The sequence below is a fragment of the Macrobrachium rosenbergii genome, chromosome 30, assembly GCF_040412425.1.
Source record: "Macrobrachium rosenbergii isolate ZJJX-2024 chromosome 30, ASM4041242v1, whole genome shotgun sequence".
In the NCBI taxonomy this organism is placed as follows: Eukaryota; Metazoa; Arthropoda; class Malacostraca; order Decapoda; family Palaemonidae; genus Macrobrachium; species Macrobrachium rosenbergii.
In genome coordinates, this window is record NC_089770.1 from 28,678,752 (window position 1) to 28,704,454 (window position 25,703).

The following is a 25,703-nucleotide window of genomic DNA, read 5'->3' on the forward strand; positions in this document are numbered from 1 at the left end:
AGAGCTCTTGCATAGCTCTTTGATTGACCCAATTGTTGTTTGGCATACCAATGCTTGTATGTTCAGCATTAGCTTTATTTACTGCTGACTGTTCATATTTATATGCTTCACAATTTTTATCATTAGCTTATGGTTGAGGTGACAGTTACTACACTGTTGTTTCGGAACATGCACTGTGGTCAAAGGCGGAGCAATTTATGCAAACTTTGCGTTCTTACACATTCTTGATGAATGACCAAACTTGAAATAGTTAAAGCATTAGATAGGCTTCAGGAGGAAGGGTCTTACTCGCATTCTTTCGTTTTCAAAGTTTACATGGGATGGCACGTTAGGGTTTTCAAAGGTCAAAATTATCATGTTGGCAATGGATGTCTTTTTCACTTTCCATACTGATGATGGGCTCATTTCAAGGATTTCACTTTCCTTGAACTCATAAATCCTGTCAAAAATGACACCTTGGCCATAAATAAAATTTCCAAACCTACATATATCTGCACTCTTTATTCCCCCACCTTCTTCTGGAGGTACTGGCAGAACTTGCAGGAATTGCAATTTTCCTCCTTAGTTGTAGCAACTAGCCACATAGGTTTGGGAGTTCTGGATGGAGTATTATCCTGTGTTTTCTGACGAGTATCTTGAGCCTATTCAGATGGTACATATATATCCAAATTTTTAGGTACCTTATGTCATAGCTCCTTTTATAACACTGATTTATTTGCATGGTATTGATATTATTACTAGCCTTCATGGCATCTTCATATTTATCAAAAGTAACCCATGCTTCCCATTTTAACTCAACTTCTAGGAAATTCATCCGGATTTCAATTATGGTTCCAAAGGGATGGAAAGTTGTCAAAATAGTTTCATAGTACATTTGGTACTAAGCAAAGGTTGTCAGAGGAGGAGGTTCCAGCAGTCATCAACTGTGCCGAAACAGTGCCTTCAAAAGGCCCAGTGGTACTCGAATCTTTGCTTTTACTTGTCATGAAGATATGAGGAAATAAAAAAAAAATAATTAAACCTGAACACTTTTAAAAGATATCGTTTGCCTTTCTTGGAGTTTTATTCTTCCACCAAATGGCACAAGTGAGAACGGACTCCCAAATGCCTGTGTTCCTACCCTGCCCCACCAGGGATGGCACAACGTGATTAAAGTGGCCCAAGTGTAAGCTAAACCCACTTGCTAGGACTGAGAGTATTACAAGAAAACAATCATCCCCACTCTAATCATGTTACAGGCAAACCAGATAGAATGCTGAGAGTCCTATCCCCAGAACCAGAGCCCCCAGGAACCCATGGTCCAGCCCTAAAGAATAGTTCCGCTTTTGAGCTACCAGTCTGATATCTCTCAGGTCCGAACATTATTGGGCAGTTGATGGTCCTACCACAGCTTCCACTATTTAACTTAGGTTATAAACCCATTCCGAGCTATATCTTTTCCTATTTATCAGGTCCAACAAAAATTTTACAAAAAATGGAAAATTCCACAAAAATTAGTCCAAAGAAATATATAATAATAATGTATATATATATATATATGAGACTCTTGGACTCAAACCCGGGAACAAATCTCCGAGGTTCAAGAGCCCCTCACCACGTCAAGGTGGAGAGAGAGAGAGAGAGAGAGAGAGAGAGAGAGAGAGAGAGATCGTAAACTTGTTAAGCGCATTCTGAGGCTCACCTATCACTTCAGGGTAGGCCCAGAATGAGCTTAACAACTTTACGATTTGTAATCAAGATTTAATTTGTATTACTGTAAACATTTTTAGATATTTTGCTGTGTCTAGAGAGAGAGAGAATAATAAACTTGTTAAGCTCATTGTGGGGCCCACCTGTCATTCCAGGGTGGGCCTCAAAATTAGCTTAAGTTTACAATTTGTATTAGATTAATTTAATTTGTATTACACATTTTATAGATATTTTGCTTTGTTTACATATTAAACATCCAAAAATTAGTAAATCATTTATCATAAAAATGCATTTAGTCATGAAAATACAGTAATTAGTGAATATTGTTCTATGGAAAAATTTGCGAATTAGTAAAAATGCCCCCACAGACAAGTGAATAAAGTGTTCCATAAAAATGCAACAAAATGAAACGAGGATATAACGCGTTTCACACCAAACACATCAAATTAAAATGCTTATAACTGCCTGTTTTAATAGTTCAAACACTAAATATACTTTAAACTATCATCCTACACCAAATACTGTATACCTAAAACTATTACTAAAATACTTCATCATTTCAAAGTCATCTTACAACATTATTACCCTTAAAAATATATGGCTTACAGCTGTATGTGAAAACTAATCACGTTCCCCATATTCAGGCACAGCCATTTTCTCTCATGCAGTATTCAAGGCATCCCATTTTCTGTTTACAGTAGATAGGGGAAACTGGGAATTCACAAATTGAGTTAAGTTCCGTAACTATATATTTAAATATGCATTGAAAAAAAATACCAAGTTATAAATGCAATCAACAGTGATAAAATATTCTCTTGTGTACTGTTGTGGGGGTTACTTAATACTTAGAATCAACTACAGTAAACCCCCCGTATTCTCGGGGATGCGTACTAGTTTAAACACTAGCTTAAACACAAAAAAACACTAAAAATGCTTATACCTGAGTATTTTAATAGTTTTATAACAAATAGTGCATTTATTCATGAAAATATGAAAATACAGTAATTAGTGAATATTTCACAGCGAAAAATACAACGAATGGGCAAATTTTCCGTAAATAATGGGTATATACATTCCACAGAGAAATCTGCTAATAGGGAGACCACGAATACGGGTGGTTTACTGTAAACTTCTAATAAAAACAGTACAGTAAATCAAGCAAAGCAAAAGAAAAAAAATTGTACACACTCATTCGATGGCATCATGAACTTCCTGGAGTTTTAGTTTCATATTTTTATGTTTATGATACAGTAATCCATATTTAATTAAAGGATATGCACAGTACTGAGAGAGAGAGAGAGAGGATGAACTGAGGTATGTTTAATTTTTACAACAGTAAAACAAATCAGGAAACAGCTGTTTTGAGGGATTTTACTTCAACAAAGTATTTTAGTTTACCTTTGTATACCAGTTTTACTTTTATGTATGAAATTATCTAATTCCAATAATACATTTACTAAAAAATTATTTTCATAATTCTTTTGGTAGTAGGCTCAATCAGCTGATTCTGGGAACATAAACATTACAAATGGCTGGATGATTGGTTTTTTTATACATATTACAATGATAATAGATATTTTTTTATACCTATTACGATGATAATAGATCAATATGTCAGATTTTTAAAGGAATTTGTATTTTTCATAACATACAAACCTGAAGATCTTTACATATGGGAATTACTTGTAGCGCAAACTGGGAACGGCTGTTTAACTTTTAAACAAGGTGGTTATGGTAGTTAGCTACCGACTGTAGGGGTGGGAGTCCCACCCACCAACCCAGTCAGGACGCACTCACTAATTTACCTTTTGGCCCATTTAGCTGAATGAGGGGTGGCTCGAGGTGGGCTATACTGTATATGTAAAGACCTTCAGGTTTGTATGTTAGGAAAAATACAAATTACTTAAAAAATTTGTCATTTGTTCCTACACAAATACAAACCTTTTGTCTTTACATATAGGACACTTACTTCTTTCTTGGTGGGAGGATTCTGAGTAAATCTCTGAACTGACTGGTAGTTCGCCTCACCTGGGCCTCTCTTCCTGGTCATGTAGAGCAAGGAAGGAATCCCATGTCTTTGATCTGCTGAACATATGTGATATTCAACTGCCAGACTTCTGGGCCTTTTGAATTAATGGGTTTGTGTTGCATTATTAATTTGAAAAGGGAAAAAGGCTTGAATGAACCCATAATGTTGGGGGCAATAAAGCTAAAGATAACCAAGGGGCTTGTTTTATTGTCAAGCCCTCTCTCCCCCTGCTAGAGAGAGGGTAGGCCCATCCAGCACGTGACAGCTCACCTACCGTCCCTTCACCTGCTGGGAGAGGAAGGGTATGAAAGAGGATGGGAGAGGCCAGTCACTCACACACACACTCTCTTCTGCAACTGTACACCTTAGGTGAGGTGCGACCTGGCCCTCTAGGGAGCTTCATAACTTGTTGAGCAGCCACCACAGGACCCAAGGAAAAAGTGTCCAAGGACCTATGGGCAACATCCCTAAGGTAGGAGGAGGTGAATGTGGTCTGTCGTGACCACGTTCTTGCCCTTAGTACCTGTGGAACATGAATGTGAGGGACGGACCAATGCCCCTGACCTCGTGAGCTCTTGCTCGGTATGTACTCACGTCCACCTCGTCTGACGTAGGGTACACTCGTTTAATCACCTCAAGAAGCCAGAAAGAAATGGTGTTCTTGGACACCACTGTCTTGGTCAAGCCAGTACTAACAGAGTCATTGACACAGACCTGAGCTGCTGAGTCCTCTTAAGATAGTACTGCAGCACTCTTACTGGACACGGTATCATCTCGTCCAGATCACTACCATGGACACGGTAGCATCTCATTCAGATCACTACCAACAAAGTCCTCTAGGGAGGGGATCAAAAAGGACTCAAATCTTGCATCAGGGACCAACGGATTCAGAGTGTTCGCTATGAATTCTGGGACAAATTCAAGTGTGACAGATCCCTAACACCTCGAATGTTTAAAGTTGAAGGATTTCAAGTCCATGTAGCTCTCCAGCTCTTTGCTGATGCCAGGACAAGCAAGAAAACAGTCTTGAGGGTCAGATCCCTGTTTGATGACTCCCATAAGAGCTCGTAGGGTGCACGAGTCAGGCTCTAAAGGACAAGAGTCACATCCCACTCAGGGGGCCTGAGTTCCCTGGGAGGGCAAGACTGTTCGAAGCTCATCAGCATAGAGATCTCCCACAAGGAAGAGAGATCGATGCCTTTCAGGCGAAGGACGAGACCCAGGGCAGACCTGTAGCTCTTTACTGTTAAGACAGAGAGAAGCTTCTCATGGCAAAAGAAAGGCAAGAAAGTCCACTAACTGCTGAGGAGTAGCTACAACCAGAGAGTTATATAACCCCTGTCTATGACGCCAACCACAGACGATGGCCTATATCCCCTGGTACACAGCCGCGGAGGATTTTTGAAGGTATCCAGACATCTCTTGTTGCTGTGCAGCGAGAAAAGCTTCTTGCTCACAAGAGATGCTGGGTAGTCTCCGGCCATGAAGTGACAGTGACCCCATGGACTGGTGGTACCTCTCTACAAGTGGCTGGCATAGGAGGGTGTGCTGGGGGGTCTCTCTTGGTGCCTCTGAAAGTAGAGCTAGCAGGTCTGGATACCATACGGTATGTGGCCACTTGGGAGCCACCAGGTTCATTCTGAGATTTGGGATGATCATTACCCTGTTGATCACCCAACGAACAGACAGAATGGAGGGAAGGTGTAAACCTCGTGATTGTCCCATGGGTGTTGAAAGGCATCTTCACCTGCTGCCCACGGGTCTGGGATGACCGAGCAGAACACCAGCAGCTTCCTGTTGTGCCGGGTTGTGAACAGGTCTATCATCGGTCGGCCCCAAAGGATGAACAATCTCTCCGTAATGTCTGGATGTTAGGACCACTCTGTCCCTATCACTTGTCCCTGCTGATTGAGCTTGTCTGCCACTACAGTCCTCTTGCCTGGAATGTATCTGGCTGACAGTTCTACCGAGTGTGCTACTGCCCACTCATGCAGCTGCAATGGCAACAAATGGAGTTGGAAGGACACCAGTCCCCCCTGCTTGTTGACCTACGCCACTACTGTGGTGGTGTTGCTCATCAACACCATGGAGTGCCCCATCACTTGATCCTAAAACACTTTTGAAGAGCCAACAAAGCTGCCATGAGTTCCAGTATATTGTTGATGTGGAGGTGTCTGTCATTCTGGTTCCACACTTGAAACCAGCAACTCTTCCAGATGTGTGCCCCATCCCTCGGTCGATGCATCTGAGAACAGAAGCATCTCGTCAAGTCACCAGGCTAAGACCTGTCTCACTTCCTCCGAGAGAGGAATGGGAAGGTACTGGGAGTCTCTTGCTGCAGACCAGAACTCTTCCACTGAAGAGAATGAAGGTGAAGCCGCCCATGAGGGACCAGTTTCTCCAAGTACGACAGATGACCGAGAATGACTTGTCAGTGCCAAGCTGGTTGCTCCTGTCGAGACAGGAACAACTGCGCTGCCTCTCTGAACCTGCTCATACACGAGTCTGAGGGAAAGACTCTCAATGCCACCGTGTCTATCAGCATGCCCAGATAATTTATCCTCTGTTATGAGTTCAGACTAATGGAAATTTATCACAACTCCCAGGTTGTGACAAAACTCAAGAAGTCAATCTCTGTCCTGGAGCAACTGAAAATGAGAGCTTGCCAGAACCAGACAATCATTGAGATACCTCAGAAGACATATCCAGTGTGAATGGGCCCAAGTCTGACACCAGGGTGTGAACACTTGTGTGAATGGTTGAAAGCCCGAAACAGAGTGCCCTGAAATGGTACAATGTCTCCCCAAGGATAAAGCGGAGGTACTTGCAGTAGGACTGGTGGATGGGTATTTGAAAATATACACATCCTTCAGATCCACTGAAAGCATGAAGTCAGACTCCCTGATGGTTGAAGCATTGAGCATGTCACTTCCATCTTGAACCAAGTCTGGTGAATGAATCTGTTCAGGGAAGAAAGGTCAATGACCTATCTCCATTCACCATCACTTTCTGTAAGAGAAAGAGACTGCTGTAGAACCCCGGGGAGGGATGGCAGAAACTCGAAGGGAAGTTGATACCATACCCGAAGGACATCCACTACTCAGGTTTCTGCCCCGTGTCACTGCCATGTTTTCCGTCCACCGTCTGTCCACCGCAGCATCCACTTCTCTATAGAAGAGAGAAATGGAATCCAGCAACAGTCCGTTCCATAAGGCCAGAGCCAACTTGGTACCAACAAACTTGGTGATCTGCTTCAGGACTGCATCCCTCCTCTTCAACACTTAAGTTAGCCCACCAGTTCGCTGTCTGATGTACTAGGTAGGAGGTGGCCCTACCTCCAGACAGCATCAGTCTCTTAAAAGTGGTTTCCTCGACCCTGAAGTGGAAGAGGAAGCAATCTAGGACGCTGACCAGCAATCGAGCCACAAGACTGCCTGGAACGCTGCTGGCAGTTCAGTGCCGCCGACTCCTGCTGTGAGAGGGATACCCCCTCCGCATGGAGCTGGTCCAGCAACAGACCCGGGCCCAGGCGAATCAGGTCTGGGTTAACCTGTTTAGTTGGCAGAGGCCTCTCCAAGGACACATAGAAACTCTTCTGATGAGGGAGAGGAGATGTATCTTGAACAAGTGGCTGGACTGGAGTGAGTTATCCCACCCAGAAACAAGATGGCTCACTTGGTCCAGAACCCCTTCAGCAAGATCCAAACAAGGCAAGCCCACTGAAGCTCTGGGTTCTTGTGGGTCCTCAATAGGCTTCGAGGGCTGAAGGACGATCCACGGGAATAGCCAAGTGTCAAATGATCTCAGCATAGGTCCTCTGTAACTTGAAGATGTCCATGTCCTGAGGAAAAGGACCCTCGAGCTCTTCCAGGTCACAGTCCTCTCAGGCCACTCTCTCTGCAGGGGAGAGACCCTCATCAGAACCCCTGACAACTTCTCGTCCACTCGAGCATATGACCGGTCGGGTCCAAGGACCGTACCCGGAGCATAAGCTTTCATGCAAGGGCTGGGACAGGAAGGCAAATGTTCCCAGTCCCGGACCCTCAACTTGTCAGGCTCACGGCTCCTGGTATACCATCAGGAGGTGGAGGGGATAGGTGAGAGGTGCCTAGCACCCTTCACGGACCTGCCAGGGGCTGAAGTTCTGGGAGGCAAGGAAAGCCGTGGGCGGTCGTCAACCCTTGGTGAAAATGGCTGCACAGGTCTGGGAGAGCAGCCCTGTTCCTGCAAACTTGGACAGGGGCTGTCCCGGGGAAAGCAGTACCGTTCACGGAACATGGACAGGACTTCCTTTTAGCTTTCCCAGGTGAGCATACGAGTACCTGTGGGTCGGCATCACAATTCCGAGACCCTGGCACTGTTCTGGTGCGGGAACCTGCATGCTGGACATTCACTTCTCTCACATAACCTTTACCAGTTTGGAGAAGTATGTTCCAGAACTGGTACCTGTGACATGGGGGTCCGTGGAACCCTGTGCTCCTGACATCCCGTGACATGGGGGGTCCATAGAGCCCTGCGCAACAGTCACCATGTCTGTAGGTGGGAGAGCATACAAGATCCCTTTGCCTCTTCCGTGGAAGAAGGCTGACCATTTGAAGGCCTACAAGCCTTCTTACCGTAGGGAGAAGCAGCCTTCTTCCTCTGCTCTGTCCGGATACTGGGAGGTTTGGAAGAAGAAGGGGAGGTGGTGGCAGCACACAACAAAGATGAAGATCTACGACGACCCCTCTTCTTCAACCTCTTCATGCAGTAGTGGGAGGACTTCTCTAGCAAGGCTTGGAGGATGACCTCCTGAAGGGGGGAGATGTTGGAGGTAGCACTGCAGGGCATAGGATGCATCATTGTAGGAGCCACCAAAGAGGTGGTCCTAGACACGGAAGTCATTGTGACTGTTGCCAGGTAACAGTTGCAGAGGCAGCAGTTGTTGGAGGAGGCACTTAAGCACTCAGGTGCTTAATTAAGCCTTGCACAGTAGGCTCCCTGGGAAGGCCTCGGGAGGGCCATAGCTCCCTAAGCCCCTCTGGTTTCCTCAAACCTGGAAAAACAGTTGGGGTAGTGGTGGCATTCTCCCTTCACCCTTAGGGCTTCCTCCCCCCTCCCCCCCAATAAATGGAGAGTGCTGGCAAGTCCTCGTCCTTGTCCATCTCCCCCCCCCATGCTGACTCTACTGATGAAAGCAGTATGAGATGGCGAAGGGGATACTGCTCCCTTAGGAGTGACAAACATGGGAAGAAGGTTGGGGGGGGGGGGAAGGAAGTCAAAGAGAACCTTTGACGTCACAGGAGGCGTTACCCTCCAATGGCAACAAGGAAACTCTCCTCTCTCTCTTTTCTTCCGGCTAAACTGCACCCACTGTTCTGATGGCCAAACAAGACACTCAGAACAAGGACTAGTCCAGATTGCATACATGCTTTCTGAACACTGTGCATAGCATATGCAGGTCAATCTCCAAGGAGGGGAAACAGTTGCAGGGTTTGGTAGTGCCTGGGCAATGCCTCATGACACAAGGCTTACTTTCCTTAGGCTGAGATGAGTCCTGGGTTTGCATAATATCAAAGCAAATCACAACTACAAGCATGCAAACAAAAGTATTCACAGTATCTCGAAAAGTTAAGTGTACCTTTGTTTTACCAGACCACTGAGCTTGATTAACAGCTCTCCTAGGGCTGGCCTGAAGGATTAGACTTATTTTATGTGGCCAAGAACTAACTGGTTACTTAGCAAGCGGGACCTGGAACAACCACTAGTGGAATCTAACTCTTCATCACCACATTATAGTGAGTCCACAACAAGCAAAAACAAAGGCAAAAACAAAGGAGGTCAAATGACAGTCAGGCAGAGAAGACGTCCACATCTGCTGGCAGCTGAAAGTAAAGTGAGTGCATACCGACTGGGTGGGCAAGACTCCCACCCCTATAGTCTGTAGCTAACTACCTTAACCACCTTGTTTAAAAGTTTAACAGCCATTCCCAGCTTGCACTGCAAGTAATTCCCATATGTCAAGACCAAAGGTTTGTATTTGTGTAGAAACAATAATAATACAGTGGATTCTGTAAATGAAATAACATTTTGTTGATATTTTGCTGTGTATACATTACTATTATTATTAGGTCCTCGACTTATGGTGGGGGGATCCATTCCAACACCGCTCCTTAAGTTGATTTCTGCAGGGATCTATTCCAGCACCGCTCCCTGAGTTGATTTCTGCTGTAAGTTGGTGTTTCACCATGGCGCTGTAACTTGATGTTGCATCAAGTTACAGCGCCGTAAGTGCTGTTAACTTGATGCCTATTCTTGCCGTTAGGGCCGTCAAAGGCGCTTTTTGCGCCATAAGATGGAATCTGCCCGAGTCGGTGACGCACTGTATATGAAAATATATTTATTCATGAAAATAATTAGCAAATATTTTAGATATGCTCTACTATCATCCGAAATCACTTTGAATAAGTTATCTTACAACATTACCCATAATAGGCAGTCCCCGGGTTATGTCGGTGGTTCCATTCCTGAAACGCAACATAAGCCGGAACACTGTATTAAAAATTGCTAAAATTGAGCAATAAAGTGATGAAAGCCTTGCCTTTAATCCTTTGGTTGTCTTGAAAACTTCCCAATTGATTTACCTTGCTTCTGCTGAGTTGTTCATCCATGATCTTGTAGAATTTCCTCCAAGAATCTACAAATATTCTTCCGGTGCCGTAAGACTGAGAAGACACAACCTTGGAACATCTACTGTAACCCGGAACAGATTTTTATTATTAATATATTTGAAAAGTGCCGTAATCTCAGAACGAATAAGCCGAGGCCGATATAACCTGGGGGACTGCCTGTTAGTATGGTTTACAGCTACAGTGCCCCCCCATTTTTACGAGTTTCACATTTCCGCGTTTCATTTTGTTGTGGATTTTTGTGGAACACATTATTCACTTGTCCCTGGGGGAAATTTCACTAATTCGCGAATTTTTTTTATAGAGCAATATTCACTAATTACTGTATTTTCATGATTAATGTAAGCAGCAAAATATCAATACAGTAGTAAAATGCCAAATTAAAATCTCACAAAATCACATAACAGCCTACCAATGTACATAAACACCTCAGTTCAATCTCTCTCTCTCTCTTTCTCTTTCTTTTAAGGGTAATGTAAGATGTATTTGAAATTATATTACTGTACTGTAAAGTGTTTTTGGATGATAGAGCATACTGTACAGTATCTGAAATATTCGCTAATTTTAATTTTATTTTCAAGTCTGCATTTATTGAAAAGCAAAAACTTGTAATTATATAGCATGGAAAAGCTGAAAAAATGAAGAACAAATCAGCATCACGTTTATCTATAAAATAGTACAAAACAAATAAACATACATGCATAAAAAAATCAATCTTTCTCTTATCTCAGAGAGAGAGAGAGAGAGAGAGAGAGAGAGAGAGAGAGAGAGAGAGAGAGAGAGAGAGAGAGAGAGAGAGAGAGAACAGCTGGGGACGGCACTTCACAGGCACTTAAACTGGCTGGGATGAGAGAAGAATGTTGAGTGTTTAATATGTCTGATAATCATAGTCAATTAAACTTGTAATGAAATATGGTACAATGAATCAGACAAAGTAAAAAATATGGCAATAATATCTCCATCACCTGTCCTGAAATTCCTGGATTTGTTTATTTTTGTGTTTTTTTATGTTTATGGTACAGTAATTGATATTTTTAGTACTGATTAATGAGAGAGAGATTGTATCATAACAGAAAAATTTGTTGCTACAAGAATGAGGGCACAAGAATTTTTCAATAAATTTATGGAAGGTGGTGAGGACTAACCACAAAATGACATAAAACATGAACTTACTGAATTATAAATAAATTTTTTATTATAAATGTATTTGTACGTAATCACAAAAAAAACGACTGGGTATAAAAGAACACATATAACTGCTGTTTTTACGCCGATAAACGATAAATATGTAAAGCTTGTATTATGATAAAATCAAGTGAAAATAGCAAACGGAATCGTGATTTTTTTTTTTTACACAAAACAAACATCCCCAAACGGTCAACATCATCTATTAACAAAAAAATAGCTAAATTAATTTTACAACAAGATGTATTTAAGTTATATTTACACTTAAAAACACTTCATATAACAAAATAAATAATAACCTTGCCCCACATAAATAAAGCATCTAGAGATTCATTGATGTTAACTAGAAGCAAGAAAAGCGCTCTGAACCGAGTTAAATACGGCAAAATAAACTTACCGCGTAATCGATTTCCAACCCAAAACATTGATTGCATTTTATAATACGAAAGCAATACAGTACTGTGTAAGAATATATACAATATTATCAGATACAGTGAATTAAAGCATAAGTTAAAAAGTTAAGTATACCTTAGTTTAACCAGACCACTGAGCTGATTAACAGCTCTCCTAGGGCTGGCCTGAAGGATTAGACTTATTTTACGTAGCTAAGAACCAGTTGGTTACCTAGCAACTGGACCTACAGCTTATTGTGGAATCCAAACCACATTATACCAAGAAATAAATTTCTATCACCAGAAATAAATTCCTCTAATTCTTCACTGGCCGGCCGGAGAATTGAACGCGGGCCCAGCACAGTGCTAGCTGAGAATGCTATCGACCGATCCAAAGAGGAACTGAATTAAAGCATAAGATGGAAAAGATGCATATTCGTTATGCTGATCTTTGCATAATGTGATAATACATAAAATGCACAGAATGATAAGCAAAGTTCGTAGGCCAAAGAAAATGTGCATGTCTTAATGATGTCAGACACTTAAGAGCAACAGTTGTAGGCTGGTACAGTATACTTAATTTTGCAACATGACTTTAGAATGATATTGGTGTTTTCTGGGATTATAGTTTGAGGTATATTTTTGTTTTAACTGTCAAATTTGGCGATGAACTGTTAAAATAGGCAGCTCTAAGCGTTTTAGGGGTGTATGTAGCCTACTTAAGAGTAACAGTAGTAGGAAAGTATTGTAGTGTAAGGTTACTTTGAGTGTTTTGGGATGATGGTTTGGGATGTATTTTTGTTTGAAATATTAAATTGTTGTAGTATGATAATTTAAGGTATATTTTTGTTTGAACTATCGAATTAAGCAGTGAAATGTTAAAATGTGCAGTTATAAGCGTTTCAGTTTAAGGGGTAAAAGGTATTTGGCAGTTATAAGCATTTTTAGAGGGGATTTTTGCATTTCCGTGGATTTTGCATTTCCGCTGTAGGTTCTGGAACCTATTCCCTTGTAAAAATGGGGGGCATTGTACTCAGAAAACTAATTAAGTTCCCCCTATATTCAGCAACAGCCGTTTTCTCTTGCACAGCCTTTAAGCTGTCCCGTTTTCTTTTTACAGTAGATAGTGGAAACATTGGGAATTCACAAATAGAGTTAAGTACTGTACCTAAATATTTAAATGTGCATTGAAAAAAATACATTTTATTGATATTTTGCTGTGTTTGCATTAATATTTGAAAATTAGTAAATAATTTTTTTATCACAAAAAATATATTTAGTTATGAAAATAATATTAAAATACAGTATGTGCAAATATTTCTCTAAAAAACGTCCACAAATCAGTGAACTTTCTGCGATTTACTTGGATTCATGTTCCCTGGAAAAATCTGCAACTAACTAAAGCTGCAAATGGTGAACCGTAATGTAGCAGGGGTCCACTGCACTAGGTTAGGCTTTCTATGCCTGTCTTAGTTTTGGTATATACATCACTGATAAGGCATATGCAAGTTAGCTTTTAACTTTAGGTATTGTTCCCTTTACGATGGGGTTAGGTTACAAAAACCCCATTGTTTCATGAAATTAACATACTGTATCTTGATATTAGCCCAGCCTACACTACTGTATACAGTATTATACACCATACTGTACATACATGGTATAATATCAGGTAATTCTGGAGGTTCAATGCAGATTGACTTACGATAATTCAGTACAAACAGGGTACTGTATGTTCAGTACAGGCAGTCCCCGGTTAACGGCGGGGGTTCCATCCCTGGCTGAGCACCACTAACTGAATAACTGAAAATCAGCGATAATAGCGCAGAAAACCCTGCTTATTGGTCCCATTAACTGGATATTGGTGCAGTTAACAGGAGATTGGCACCAAAATCCCCACTTAACGGCGCTGTTAACCAGAGATTGGTGACCAAACAGAGATCAACGCCAAAAACCCGGTTAACAACGTCGCTAGCCAAACACTGTTAACCGATGCTGCTGGTAAGTGGAGACTGCCTGTGCAGGGTATAGTGCACTCTACACGCATACAGTAGCCTAGCCTACACACTACACAGTACTATACTCAATACATATACAGTATAATTACTTATTAATATCAGCTAATTCTGGAGGTTCAATGCAGATTGACTTATGATAATTCAGTACAGTACAAACAGAGAAACTGAATATCACAAACAACTCAGACATGTACTGTCTAGGGGTACAGTATTCACCAAGATTCGGTCCGTCGTCGGCGTATTTGAATGGTGTGTGACTGTTGATGTCTACCTATAAACTAAAAATTGGAAGAGGAGGAGGATGATAAAGCAGCAGGATCATCAACTCGCTCCTCTTCAGTTAGTATTTCTTAGGCTGTTAGTTCAGGTGTTACAAAGGGTAGGATTTCGTGGAAAGAGCTAGAGGGTCGAGGCTCATATGTGGTGGGAGGCGTGGGGTAATCCATTGTAGATTGCACAGCCTGTTTTTTTCTTTCTTCATAAATTACTTGTTAACTTGCAATACTGTTCCATGTTCTCATCCATTTGACTAAAAATTTTCATTGCATCGTCAATTAAGGCAAATGCCTCTGCCATTCTTTTTTGTCATAAACTTTTGCTGTGGCTCTTCTTCAATTTCTTCTTCCTCCTCTTCTGCTCTTTTTCTGTCTTCTCCAAGCGCAATTAAAACTTCTGTTAGCTCTACATCTTGCACATCTATGAGTTCTTGGATATCTTTCTCTTCAATTTCTAAATCCAAACTTCTCAAGTGTCAAGATCTTTTTATTAATTTGCACGGCTTCATCCTTATCAAAACCTTTAAATTAGTTCACATACATTTTTAGCAGAATTCAGAACATTGAATTCCTTCCAGAATGTTCCAAGATCTTTCTTGTTATCTGTAGCCTAAGCAAACATGTTCCGAAGATAATAGATCTTGAATGTAGCCACAGAACCCTGATCCATGGGTTGTATGAGGAAAGTTGTGTTTGGTGGCAGGAACATAACTTTTACGTTCTCTTTAATATCTCCGGTGTGCTGAGGGTGACCAGGAACATTGTCGAGAATCAGCAGAATCTGGAAGGGGATGTTGTTTTCCCTAAAATAATATTTTGCTTCTGGAATAAAGCAATGCACAAACCTGTCTTCAGATAACAGTGCAGTCATCCATGCTTTCTTATTAAGCCGGTAATGCATAGGAAGTGTATGTTTGCTGATTCTTGCTAATGCCCTTGGATTTGCTGAGTGATAAGTCATGAATGGCTTGAGTTTATACCAAGCCACATTTCCCCCAAGCAGAAGAGTCAGTTGATCTTTGTATGCCTTAAATCTGGGGATCATTGCTGCTTCTTTGTGGATGTAGGACCACTTAGGCATCCGCTTCCAATACAATCCTGTATCGTTGGCAATAAAGATTTGCTCTGGCAAGTACTCTTCATTAATGACAATCTTATGCAAAGCATCCTAAAATTTAGCGGCTCCTTCGGCATCAGCGCTTGCTGCCTCCCTGCTAATTTTTACGTTATGAAAATTATGGCACTTTTTGAAACGATGAAACCATCCAGAACTTACTGCAAATTGTTTGTTGTGGGTATCATCATACATTTTCTGTAAATCCTCAAAAAGCAAGCGTGCCTTTGAATGGTCAAAAGGCTGAGTGGCACACACTTTTGTATCTGACCCTCCATCCAAGTGACCAGAACTGCTCTACAGTAAACCCCCCACATTCGTGGTCTCATGATTCGCGGAGTCACCTATTCACGGATTTCTCTGGAATGTATATACACATTATTCACAGAAAATTCGCCCATTCGCGGTATTTTTCACAGAATTATTCACAAATTACTGTATTTTCATATTTTTGTGACTAAATGCACTTTCTGTGATAAAACTATTAAAATACTCAGGTATAAGCATTTTTAGAGTTTTTTTGTGTTTATCAAAATAGGCAGTTCTAAGCATTTTTAGAGGGGTTTTAGGTAATCCCAGATTTTAGCTATTTGTGGGGGGGGGTACGCATCCCCTGCGAATACGGGGGTTTACTGTATTTCTTCCAAAGGCTCTGTCCTCTTCTGTAGTATAACCATGGAATGGACTAAAGCAGATGCCTTTGGTAGCATCCATTATCCGTTTCTTGTCCTTAATGATGGTGGATGCCGTTGACTGCGATAGGTGTTCGTCACAAGTGATTATCATGACTCCCTTGCCTCCAGCATGCTGGTTGATAATTTTCATTTTCTGCTCTAAAGCAATGGAATGCCTCTTCTTCTTGGCACTACCAGCAGGAGAGACACTTGGATGTTTGCCAGACATACTGATATACCCTAACATGAGTTTTAAACTGTTTATTTGTGGAGACAAACGGACAAAAATTGCATCAGAACACTGACCTAATTCAACTATAATGAAGAGGACGAGTAAGGTCGTGCTGGGGCAACAAACAAGCTCATCCGAGACTCCCAGGCCAACTTATTGTACACCGTACGCTGCCCGACTGTACGCTGCTGCCTGTACCTGTCGTGTGTGAAATTTAAAAAGATATTTTGAAGTATTTTCTTATCGGTATCGCACTGTAATTTTCATAACATCAGAAATGTTAAACCCATTGCAAACTCGATTTATCATAAAATGAACCATTGTAAAAGGGGATGTACTGTACCTGTTCAGTAATAATAGGCTTAGGAGCAAAAGTTCAGTAAGATAAGTGAGAATCATCATATATATTCAACCAGGCTCACCAAGCTAGTGGCTTGTGTGAGAATTCATTACTATCTCTGACAATTAATATCCACTTATAACTGCACACAAAACACTGGAATAAACAGCAGAATCAAGAAACATCTTTTTACTGATATTAGTTACAGTTGTAGACTTGTTTAAAAACTGCATACTTTCAATGTAATTCTATATAAAATGTTTTTTCATCCTTCACGCAATGGAGAAAGTGTTAAGAAACTTACTAAAATTTAAGGAGCAAGTTATTATAGCTGTGGCCAAAGAAACAAATAATGAACAGACTGAACAATGTTCTGGAGGCAAATGCAATGTCTGAAACTGGTAAAACATTTAATTTACTGCATTTATAAATAATAGTTGCATTTTTAAAATGTTGCTTTGCTAATTTACGAAAGAAACGTACTGTATCTCATAATTATGATTCTTTCATCCACTGTTGACAGCGATATGTCGGTAAAATGCAATCAACTGATGTAAAATGTAAACAAAACCAGAATGATTGCTTTGTTCATATGACAATAATACGAGCAATATAATTGGATACAGTAAAAAAAAAGTTTAATCAAAATTATCATTATTCTCAGTAGGTACAACTATTATTTGACTTTTGCAAATGGGTATATCTGTCAATGTAACAACCTCACCAGGTAATACCTTGTGATGATGCTCCATCCTCCACAAAAAAAATAATGGTTTTTAGAATTCTGGAGGGAGGATTGTAAACCTGTATTGACATAAACAACGGAATTGAGAAACAGCTGACTGCCGACGTCATTTACCGTGACTATCCAGTGTTTATTAAGAGTTGCATGAAAGTTGTTATCAAGTTGTTTAAACTTGTCGATTCTCAATGGTGGCTTCCATAAGTGAAAATAAAATACAAAAAACTTGTCAATTCTCAATGGTGGCTTCCATAAGTGAAAATAAAATACATTTTTATTCATCCTTCACAAAATGAAGGAGGTCTTGAGAAAGAATACCATTAAATTAAATCTGCAGGTTAAAGCGACCAGTAAGTAAAACGAATAACAAGCAGGCTGAAAAACGTTTTGTAACAGAGAAAGCAATGACCAGAGCTGGAGAAATCCCACTTTTACTGCTTTTAAAATCAAGTAATATGCATGTTTTAATCCCAACTATGTTAATTTACAAGAAAAAGTATCTTCAAATTATGTTTCTTCCAGCAACTAATGGCAATGCAGATATCGGCAGTACAGTACTCCATTAGCCAATGGTGTACAATCATGTTTATATTCTGTAATACAAGAAAGATATGATAATAATACTGTACATGTAATATACTGTAATAGGATACAGCAAACAAAACAACTTTTATTTAAATCGTCATTATTATAAATATAGTTGTACTGTTTGACTTTTCCAAATGATTACTTTCCCAAAAATATTTCGGTTTTTGCAATTACGGATAAGAGAAGTGGAATATCTGAGCAACACTCAGATTCTTACCTTAACACTGGAATGTGTCAGAGAAGTAAAATCAAGAGATTCCTGTTTGCTATGTCTTTTCAGGTTACTACATTGTCATCATTCATGAAGCTTTGTTTGTCAGCACTTGACTTAATGTAACTGTCCTTTTCACATACAAGTTGAATTTTATTGGTGCAGGTACCCGAGTTTAAGTTAAAAAAAAAAAAAAAAAAAAAAAAAAAGAGTTCAAGCCATAACACTCAGGAAAATGCAATTCATTGTATTGCATTCCATAAATTTACTGCCTTTCTCACATGAGATGGCACCAGATTATTATATACCAAAATAAATGACTTACCTTGCGTTTATCTATGAGAACCAATTCTAAGGTACCTTATAACAACTGTGCAGTATTTTGCTTTATCAGTGGCATGATTTATTCAAGAACTTAAGTTTATGCAAAATCAGGTTAGTGTAGCTGCTTGTGTTACAGTATCCTTATAGTTTTTAGTACAATAAAAAGATGTTGAGACACTGACACCAGAGGATAGCTGTTGCTAATAAGGAGAAACATATTTCTTAAGAGCTGTTTCAAAATGTTAAAGGTTCTGACAGAAAAGAATGGGAAAACTGTTTTCTTAATTTTTTACTATTCAAGCAACTATTTTGAAGGGCTAGATAAAGGAAATGTTGATAGAAATTTCTGCCTAATGTGATATGGTTTGGTATGAAAAATGGAAGTTGATCTTGGATGAGTTAATGTGCACATTTACTTGTAACATATACTTCAGAATTGTAGAAGTATTCTGAAACATTTAATCTAATGGTCATGTGTCTTGTAAATAATGTATCAGTTTTAACATTTTTAATATATGGTACTGTATTCTTTCTCCCAGGTCCAGTACATTAGAACTTACTCCTACACGTATGGCTCAAAGACTACCTACGCCACTGCGCTCTCTCTTTGAAGGACAGCGGCCATTTACAGTGTCACTAAATTTAGCTTCAGCTGAGGATGTCAGCCTTGAAGTTGAGGAGGAAGAGGAGGAGGATCCCATTCCTCTCCACCCGCTCACTCATTCAACATATACGACGGCTGTGTGATGAAACGCCGGAGGGCAATTTATTACCCTCCAGCCATATTAAAAAGAATTGGTAATTGTTACACTGTAGACAAAATCTTGTTTTATTACATTGTTATACAGAGAGCAAATAGTTAAATTTCTTGCCCTGCAAATTGTAAAAAGGATATAGCAAAAATAACATTTTTGAAAAGTGCTCACAAAACTGGAATGATAAATTTTGAGTTGCATCTCAACATACCACAGTTATCTTTCAAGAAAGTTAGCCAACATGTTAAAAAGAAGACAAAGGTTTAATATGCAGTGGCAATTAAATTATTATTATTGAAACTCCTAGCATGACAATTTGTAAGAAATGATTCTTTCAGTTTGAGGGAACCTTTACTTAAGGTTTGTTATGGACTAATTTAAAAAAAAGGGGGGGGACTGAACCCATGAGACTTGATGTTAATCAAATGTTTCGAGGTAGTAGTTCCAGTAGTTAAAATGTGTATACTGCTGCCTTAGAATTTAATAAAACAGCCCTAGAGGACAAAGTACTGTATTCATTTATAGAATATCTAAAGAATACATATTTGTTACAAAACATTTAATTCCAAGAAACTGGCAAAGTATGACTATCCTTGTCACTGGTACTGTCCCTCAGTGTACAGCCAATCTACTAAAGCTAAAAATTAATGCCAACTGTATGCTACTTAGTAGAGACTCAAACTAGGTGACAATTCAAAATGAAAATGTGCAAGACAAAGAGATTGTAGAGTACTGTAACTCCTTTTCAAAGGTAAACTATGAAGTGAAAAAGTTAATGACAATGCTGATGGCTTTATAATTAAGAAACTGACGTGTGATTTACAGTGGAATTTAGTCTGCAAGTCTATATAAAAGAAAGCTATCTTTGAAGCCTTTCCTCATGAAATACAGTAATTATATTTCTCATACCTTCACTTGAACATGAAACTGGAAACTAAAAAGAAAAAAACTGAAAAAAACTAAATGCTATGAACTCATGTTTTCATACAAATGCTCATATTCCCCATCAAATGTTCCAGTTAAAAGAGCAAATAGCAAGACTAGATACCAAAAGTGACAGAAAAATTGAAAAATCCTAAAACCAATCCACATCAGTTTTTCCAGAAGTTTAGAACTAAAAATGACTACTGTGTGTACACTTTTCAACAAACAACATACACTCTGTCTCCTAAAGCACTAGTTTTCTTAGGAGCTCAATCCCTAAATAAAGAGCAGACAAGCATTTTCTTTGGAATGCTACATGGCAATTGTTACAAAATGACTAAGCATTTTTGTAGCACTGCAAACACTTAACATGTACCTACTTGAAATATATATGCCCTAAAGTTTGTGGTTTCCAGCTTCCTTTCAGACTACCAATGTAGGTGATAACAATTCAATTATCAGGAATTTATGGAAGCCATAAATAGACCAACAAACCTTTGACATTCCTAAAAATTAAAGCACTGCCCTATTACAATGTGTGCACCATTAATTAAACTCAAAGTACACAGTCTGTCTCTGAAAATAAAAATATTTATTTTTATCTAATATAATGCACAAAAGTCATATGTTATTAACAGTTTATGTAGCCGGAATTCTAGAAACCCAATATGGAAATCCTTGGGTCTCCTTTTGATAATGCTTTCACATCAACAGAGCAATTTCCTTTATGTTACACATTTTGCCCACATTTGATGAAAGTACACAAGAACGGTACTGCTGAGGTATAACTTTGCAGTCGTACTGTTTTACTGAAAAGTTCACCATGATCATTTAAGCTATCTATGAAGAATTTCTAAAGCTATAATTAATCATTCCAAGCAAAACAGGTACTACTGCTCATAAAAAAGATTAACGTCCAGGGTAAAATAAACTTGGACATTTTGTGAGGTAATCACTAGATCTATTAGATTTAGGGTAGTGTTAAATGGAATACAGTATTTGGAATTTTTAGCCTTCAGACCAATAACATAATACAGATTCCTAAGACACTTGACTGCTACTTGACTAACTGTACATCTTTAACGGCTGTACTTTTCGAGTAAGATAAAATAAAAAAGGAACAGGCATGAATTCACTCTGTAAGGCAGTCTTGCTATTTAATAATTTAAATGAGTATAGCATAACTACAGAATTTAATGTTCTTTTCTTACCATAGTTACTGTAGATTCTTGATGAGAAATAAAGTTCTGAGAATACTGTACTAGGTACCAGTATTTGTCAGAAGACAGTGTACCAATATTCAAAAAATGTATTGAACATTAATTCATGATGGTTACAGTTACAGTAATTGTTTTATATCGTAGATGCACACAGGATTTAAATAAACATTCTTTATACTGTGTGACGTTATGCACCAAAGGTATGTCTAGTTCTGCCAATAAAAAAAAGCACATAGAAACATTTAATGTCTTTTTTTGCTGTTGGATCAGTGATAATATGAAAAACAACCTGGTCCTTTTCTATGACTAAGATTTAATGCTAAGCATTTCTGTGATGTTATATACAGTACTGTACATGTATATGTGAATCTCATACGAGTGTATTTTTTAATAAGTTGTGTTTGCATTGTTTGAATATGCTCTCTTTTCCCCTTTTTTACTTTCTTGTAGAATAATGCTTATATTTTTTTTTTTCTAAACTTACTACAGTATTCTAACTGACAGATTATTCATGTGTTGAATCAACTCATTTTCATATTCATGTAGAATTTTCAACAGTAGCGGTAGACTCATTCCTCATTTCATTCATTATAGGGATATTGTAGGTTTCAAATGTTTGAACTAGGAGTAAAGTATTTCTCTTTCATCAGCAAACTGTGAGCTATCTAATCTTTGTCTCTACTGAATTTCTTTGTTTTATGGTGTGAAAATAATCTGTACATCAAATGTTAATTAGCACTTTACCTTTTCTATGTGATACGCACTCTAAAAGTACTGTCTGTACATTTCAAGCTTTAGTCTTTCCAGTATTCAATACTCGATATAGTTCCCGGTAAGTGGATTTATCATTAAAAATGGTGGATCTAGTGATATTTTGTTCTGTATCACTGAGCAATTTTGGTCGCCACATTGTCTCATCTTTGGAGGATATCATAACGCATAATACTGAATAGAATACGACAGATATGAGTGTGTGTGTGTGTACAGTGTAAATAGACCTGTGTGTACCCATTTGTAAATTTTGTAACATTATTCTTCTTTGAACCTGATACCTTGCCAAAAATAAAGATAGAATATTCGCTTATTGTTTTAATTTGAGACCTTAATTTTTTTTATTTTTGTTTCATACAATACCAAAATGCTAAGTCAAAGGGACAAGCAATCTATAACCCTCTTACACCACAGGTCTGATGATAAGCAAAAATTACAGGCTTAACACATTGACGGAAACTATAAAAGCCTACCTCCAACTGGAGGGAAAGTTTAGTGTAAAAAGTGAAGCAGGGAGGATATTTTAAGCCTGGTAGTGGAGGGAAAGGAAAGCTACTGGACCATGCATATTAAAAAACCACAACACTATTTTTTCTTCAAGATGAGATGAGAAATATATGGTCGTGCAAACACATATGACAGCCAGATTGCAATATATGACAATGAACTTGCAATATTTCTATCAATACTAAATTTGATAAATCACATTTTTGGTTGAAAGTTTTCCTTCAAATGGTGTAATTGGGTATTCACAAAAGTTTGCAAAAGTGTTATAAATTGCAATCTAGTTGCATCTACCATTACTGAAAGGTTTCCAAAATAAGGGACTTGAGATGATTTTTAGCTGAAAATTTTTTCTTTAGGAAGTATGATCAGGAGTTTTCAGTTGCTATTGACAAACATGAATGCAATATAACAAATTTTATTTTTTGTCAAACTTGGCTTTCAATAAACTGGGCTTAAATATGATATTTTAATGATAAAATAAAGTTTGTTCATACTTACCTGGCAGATATATATATATAGCTGTATTCTCTGTTAGTCCGACAGAATTTCAAAACTTACGACACACGCAGTGGGAGATCAGGTGGTTAGTACCCATTCCCGCCGCTGGGAGGCGGGTATCAGAACCATTCCCATTTTCTATTCAGATTTTCTAGTGCCACTGTCTCCTGAGGGAGGTGGGCGGGCACTATGAATATATATATCTGCCAGGTAAGTATGAACAAACTTTATTTTATCATTAAAATATCATTTTGTTCATGAAACTTACCTGTCAGATATATATATAGCTGAATACCACCATTGGAGGTGGGTACAGACAGAATAGGATTTGGAAAAAACACACTACAAGTAGGTGAAAAATATTTTGGTTCCTTACCTGTTAGCATAGCTGACTTCGTGATTACTGTCACCCAAGTCCGCTTCTGCTTAACTAGAGTCTCCAGCAAGGGTGTGACCTGTATAGCTGGTGAGTTCTAGATGATCTGTCAACGGGGGCGTGACCACAATGTGACAAGACCATATTGACCATACAATGAGGGCAAACGAAGCAAAAACCAACCACCTGACCAAGCCTAACTAAGTTAGGATAACGCAACTAAAGCTAACGATTGGGAAGTCCGCCACAGGCAGTCGACCCAACAACCATAAAAAACACAATCCAACCATTTTCTATAGGATAGGATGAGTGTCATCCCCTGCCCCCAGGAAAGTATCATGGAAACGTATGGTCCTAGCGAGAAGCAGTTCTCATATGTCGTCTTCACATCTCTCAGGTAGTGTGAAGCGAACACAGAGTTGCTCCGCCAAAATGTGGCACCCAGAATGTTACTGAGTGACATATTTTTCTGAAAAGCCACTGAAGTCGCAACCGCCCTCACCTCGTGAGCATTGACTTTCAGAAGTTTAAAGTCAGAGTCTTGACAGCACGAATGGGCTTCTTTAATCGTATCTCTCAGAAAGAAAGCCAGAGCATTCTTTGACATAGGTAAGTCCGGTCTCTTTCACGGAACACCATAAACTATCTGAGGACCTCGACTTTCCTTCGTCTTGTCTAAGTAGACTTTGAGAGCCCTAACAGGGCAAAGGACTCTCTCTGGCTCTTGAATAAGGATTTCAGCCATACCCTTGATTTTGAAGCTCTTGGGCCAAGGGTTAGACGGGCTTTCATTTTTCGCTAAAAAGGAAGGGCTTAAAGAACAAACCGCGTTATGCCCTTTAAAGCCTATATGCCTACTAAAGGCTTGCAGTTCACTAACCCTCTTTGCCGTTGCTAGAGCGGTTAGAAAAATAGTCTTCCTAGTAATGTTCCTCAATGACGCAGAACGAAGAGGCTCAAACGAACTGGACATTAGGAACCAAGCACAACATCCAAATTCCAAGAAGGAGTCCTTAGCGAGGCACCTTCGAGGTTTCGAAGGATCTGAAGAGATCGTGAAGGTCTCTGTTGTTAGACAGATCCAAGTCTCTATGCCTAAAAACAGATGATAGCATACTTCTATACCCCTTGATAGTCGAGACTGCAAGTTTCACATCACTCCTCAGAAATAAGAGGAAGTCTGCTATCTGGCTCACAGAGGTCGTGGTGGAGAAATGCCCTTCTTTCTACACCATCTCTAAAGACGGTCCACTTCGATTGGTACAAATTGCTGGAAGAGAGTCTTCTCGCTCTGGCAATAGCTTTTCGCCACTGGTCTAGAAAAACCTCTCGCTCTGGCCAGCTTCTCGATAGTCTGAATGCAGTCAGACACAGAGCGGGAGGTTTTTGTGGTACTCTCGAAGTGGGGTTGTCTGAGTAGATCGACTCTCATGGGCAGAGATCTCGGAAAGTCTACTAGGAAGGACATGACCTCTGTGAACCATTCCCTCGAAGGCCAAAAGCAGGCGATCAACGTCATCCTCGTCCCTTCCGACGACGCAAACTTTCTGATGACTTCTCCGATGATTTTTACGGAGGAAAGGCATACACGTCCATCCCCGACCAATCCCAAAGAAGAGCGTCCACTGAGAGAGCTCCTGGGTCGAGAACAGGGGAGCAGTAAAGAGGAAGTCTCTTCGTCTTGGAGGTTGCGAAGAGATCTACCAAGGGACGTCCCCAAAGCTTCCACAGTCCTTGACACACCTCTTGGTGTAGGATCCATTCGGTCGGGAGCAGTTGTCGCTGCCGACTTAGAAGATCCGCACGGGCGTTCTCTACGCCTGCAACAAACCTCGTGAGGATCGTAATATTTCGGGCTTGTGCCCACAGAAGAATGTCCTTTGCTAAGGCGAACAGGGACTGAGAGTGAGTTCCCCTGTTTCTTGAGGTATGAAAGGGCCGTGGTGTTGTCGAGTTGATCTGGACAACTCGGTTGAGACTCGCTCCTCGAAGAAAGAAGGGCCAACTGAATCGCCCCCAATTCTTTGAGGTTTATGTGCCAGGACACCTGTTCCCCTCTCCAGGTGCCCGACACTTCTTCCCTCCCCCCAGTGTTGCTCCCCACCCGAAATGGACGCGTCGGAAAACAACACTAGGTCGGGGTTCTGAAGTTGAAAGAAAGGCCTTCTGCCAAC

At 39.8% G+C, this 25,703-nt stretch overlaps 1 protein-coding gene and 1 long non-coding RNA gene across 10 annotated transcripts in view; one reads left to right on the forward strand and one right to left on the reverse strand.

Annotated features, from left to right (window-relative positions):
• LOC136855148 (uncharacterized) overlaps positions 1–22,456 on the forward strand; it is a 501,815-nt gene extending 479,359 nt beyond the window's left edge. For 8 of the 9 annotated variants that reach the window (XM_067132044.1, XM_067132047.1, XM_067132045.1 and 5 more), the window contains one exon: positions 19,018–22,456. In XM_067132044.1, coding sequence (XP_066988145.1) covers positions 19,018–19,225 — 208 coding nt within the window. In that variant the 3' untranslated portion in view covers positions 19,226–22,456. Of the gene's footprint in view, positions 1–9,828; positions 9,930–19,017 lie in introns of those variants that run through there. The other variant, XM_067132054.1, reaches the window with a different exon arrangement.
• Positions 1–25,703, reverse strand: part of LOC136855149 (uncharacterized) — a 56,740-nt gene that overhangs the window by 6,862 nt on the left and 24,175 nt on the right. The window contains exon 3 of the long non-coding RNA XR_010857926.1: positions 16,348–16,471. This is a non-coding gene — a long non-coding RNA (uncharacterized lncRNA). The remainder of the gene's footprint in view (positions 1–16,347; positions 16,472–25,703) is intronic.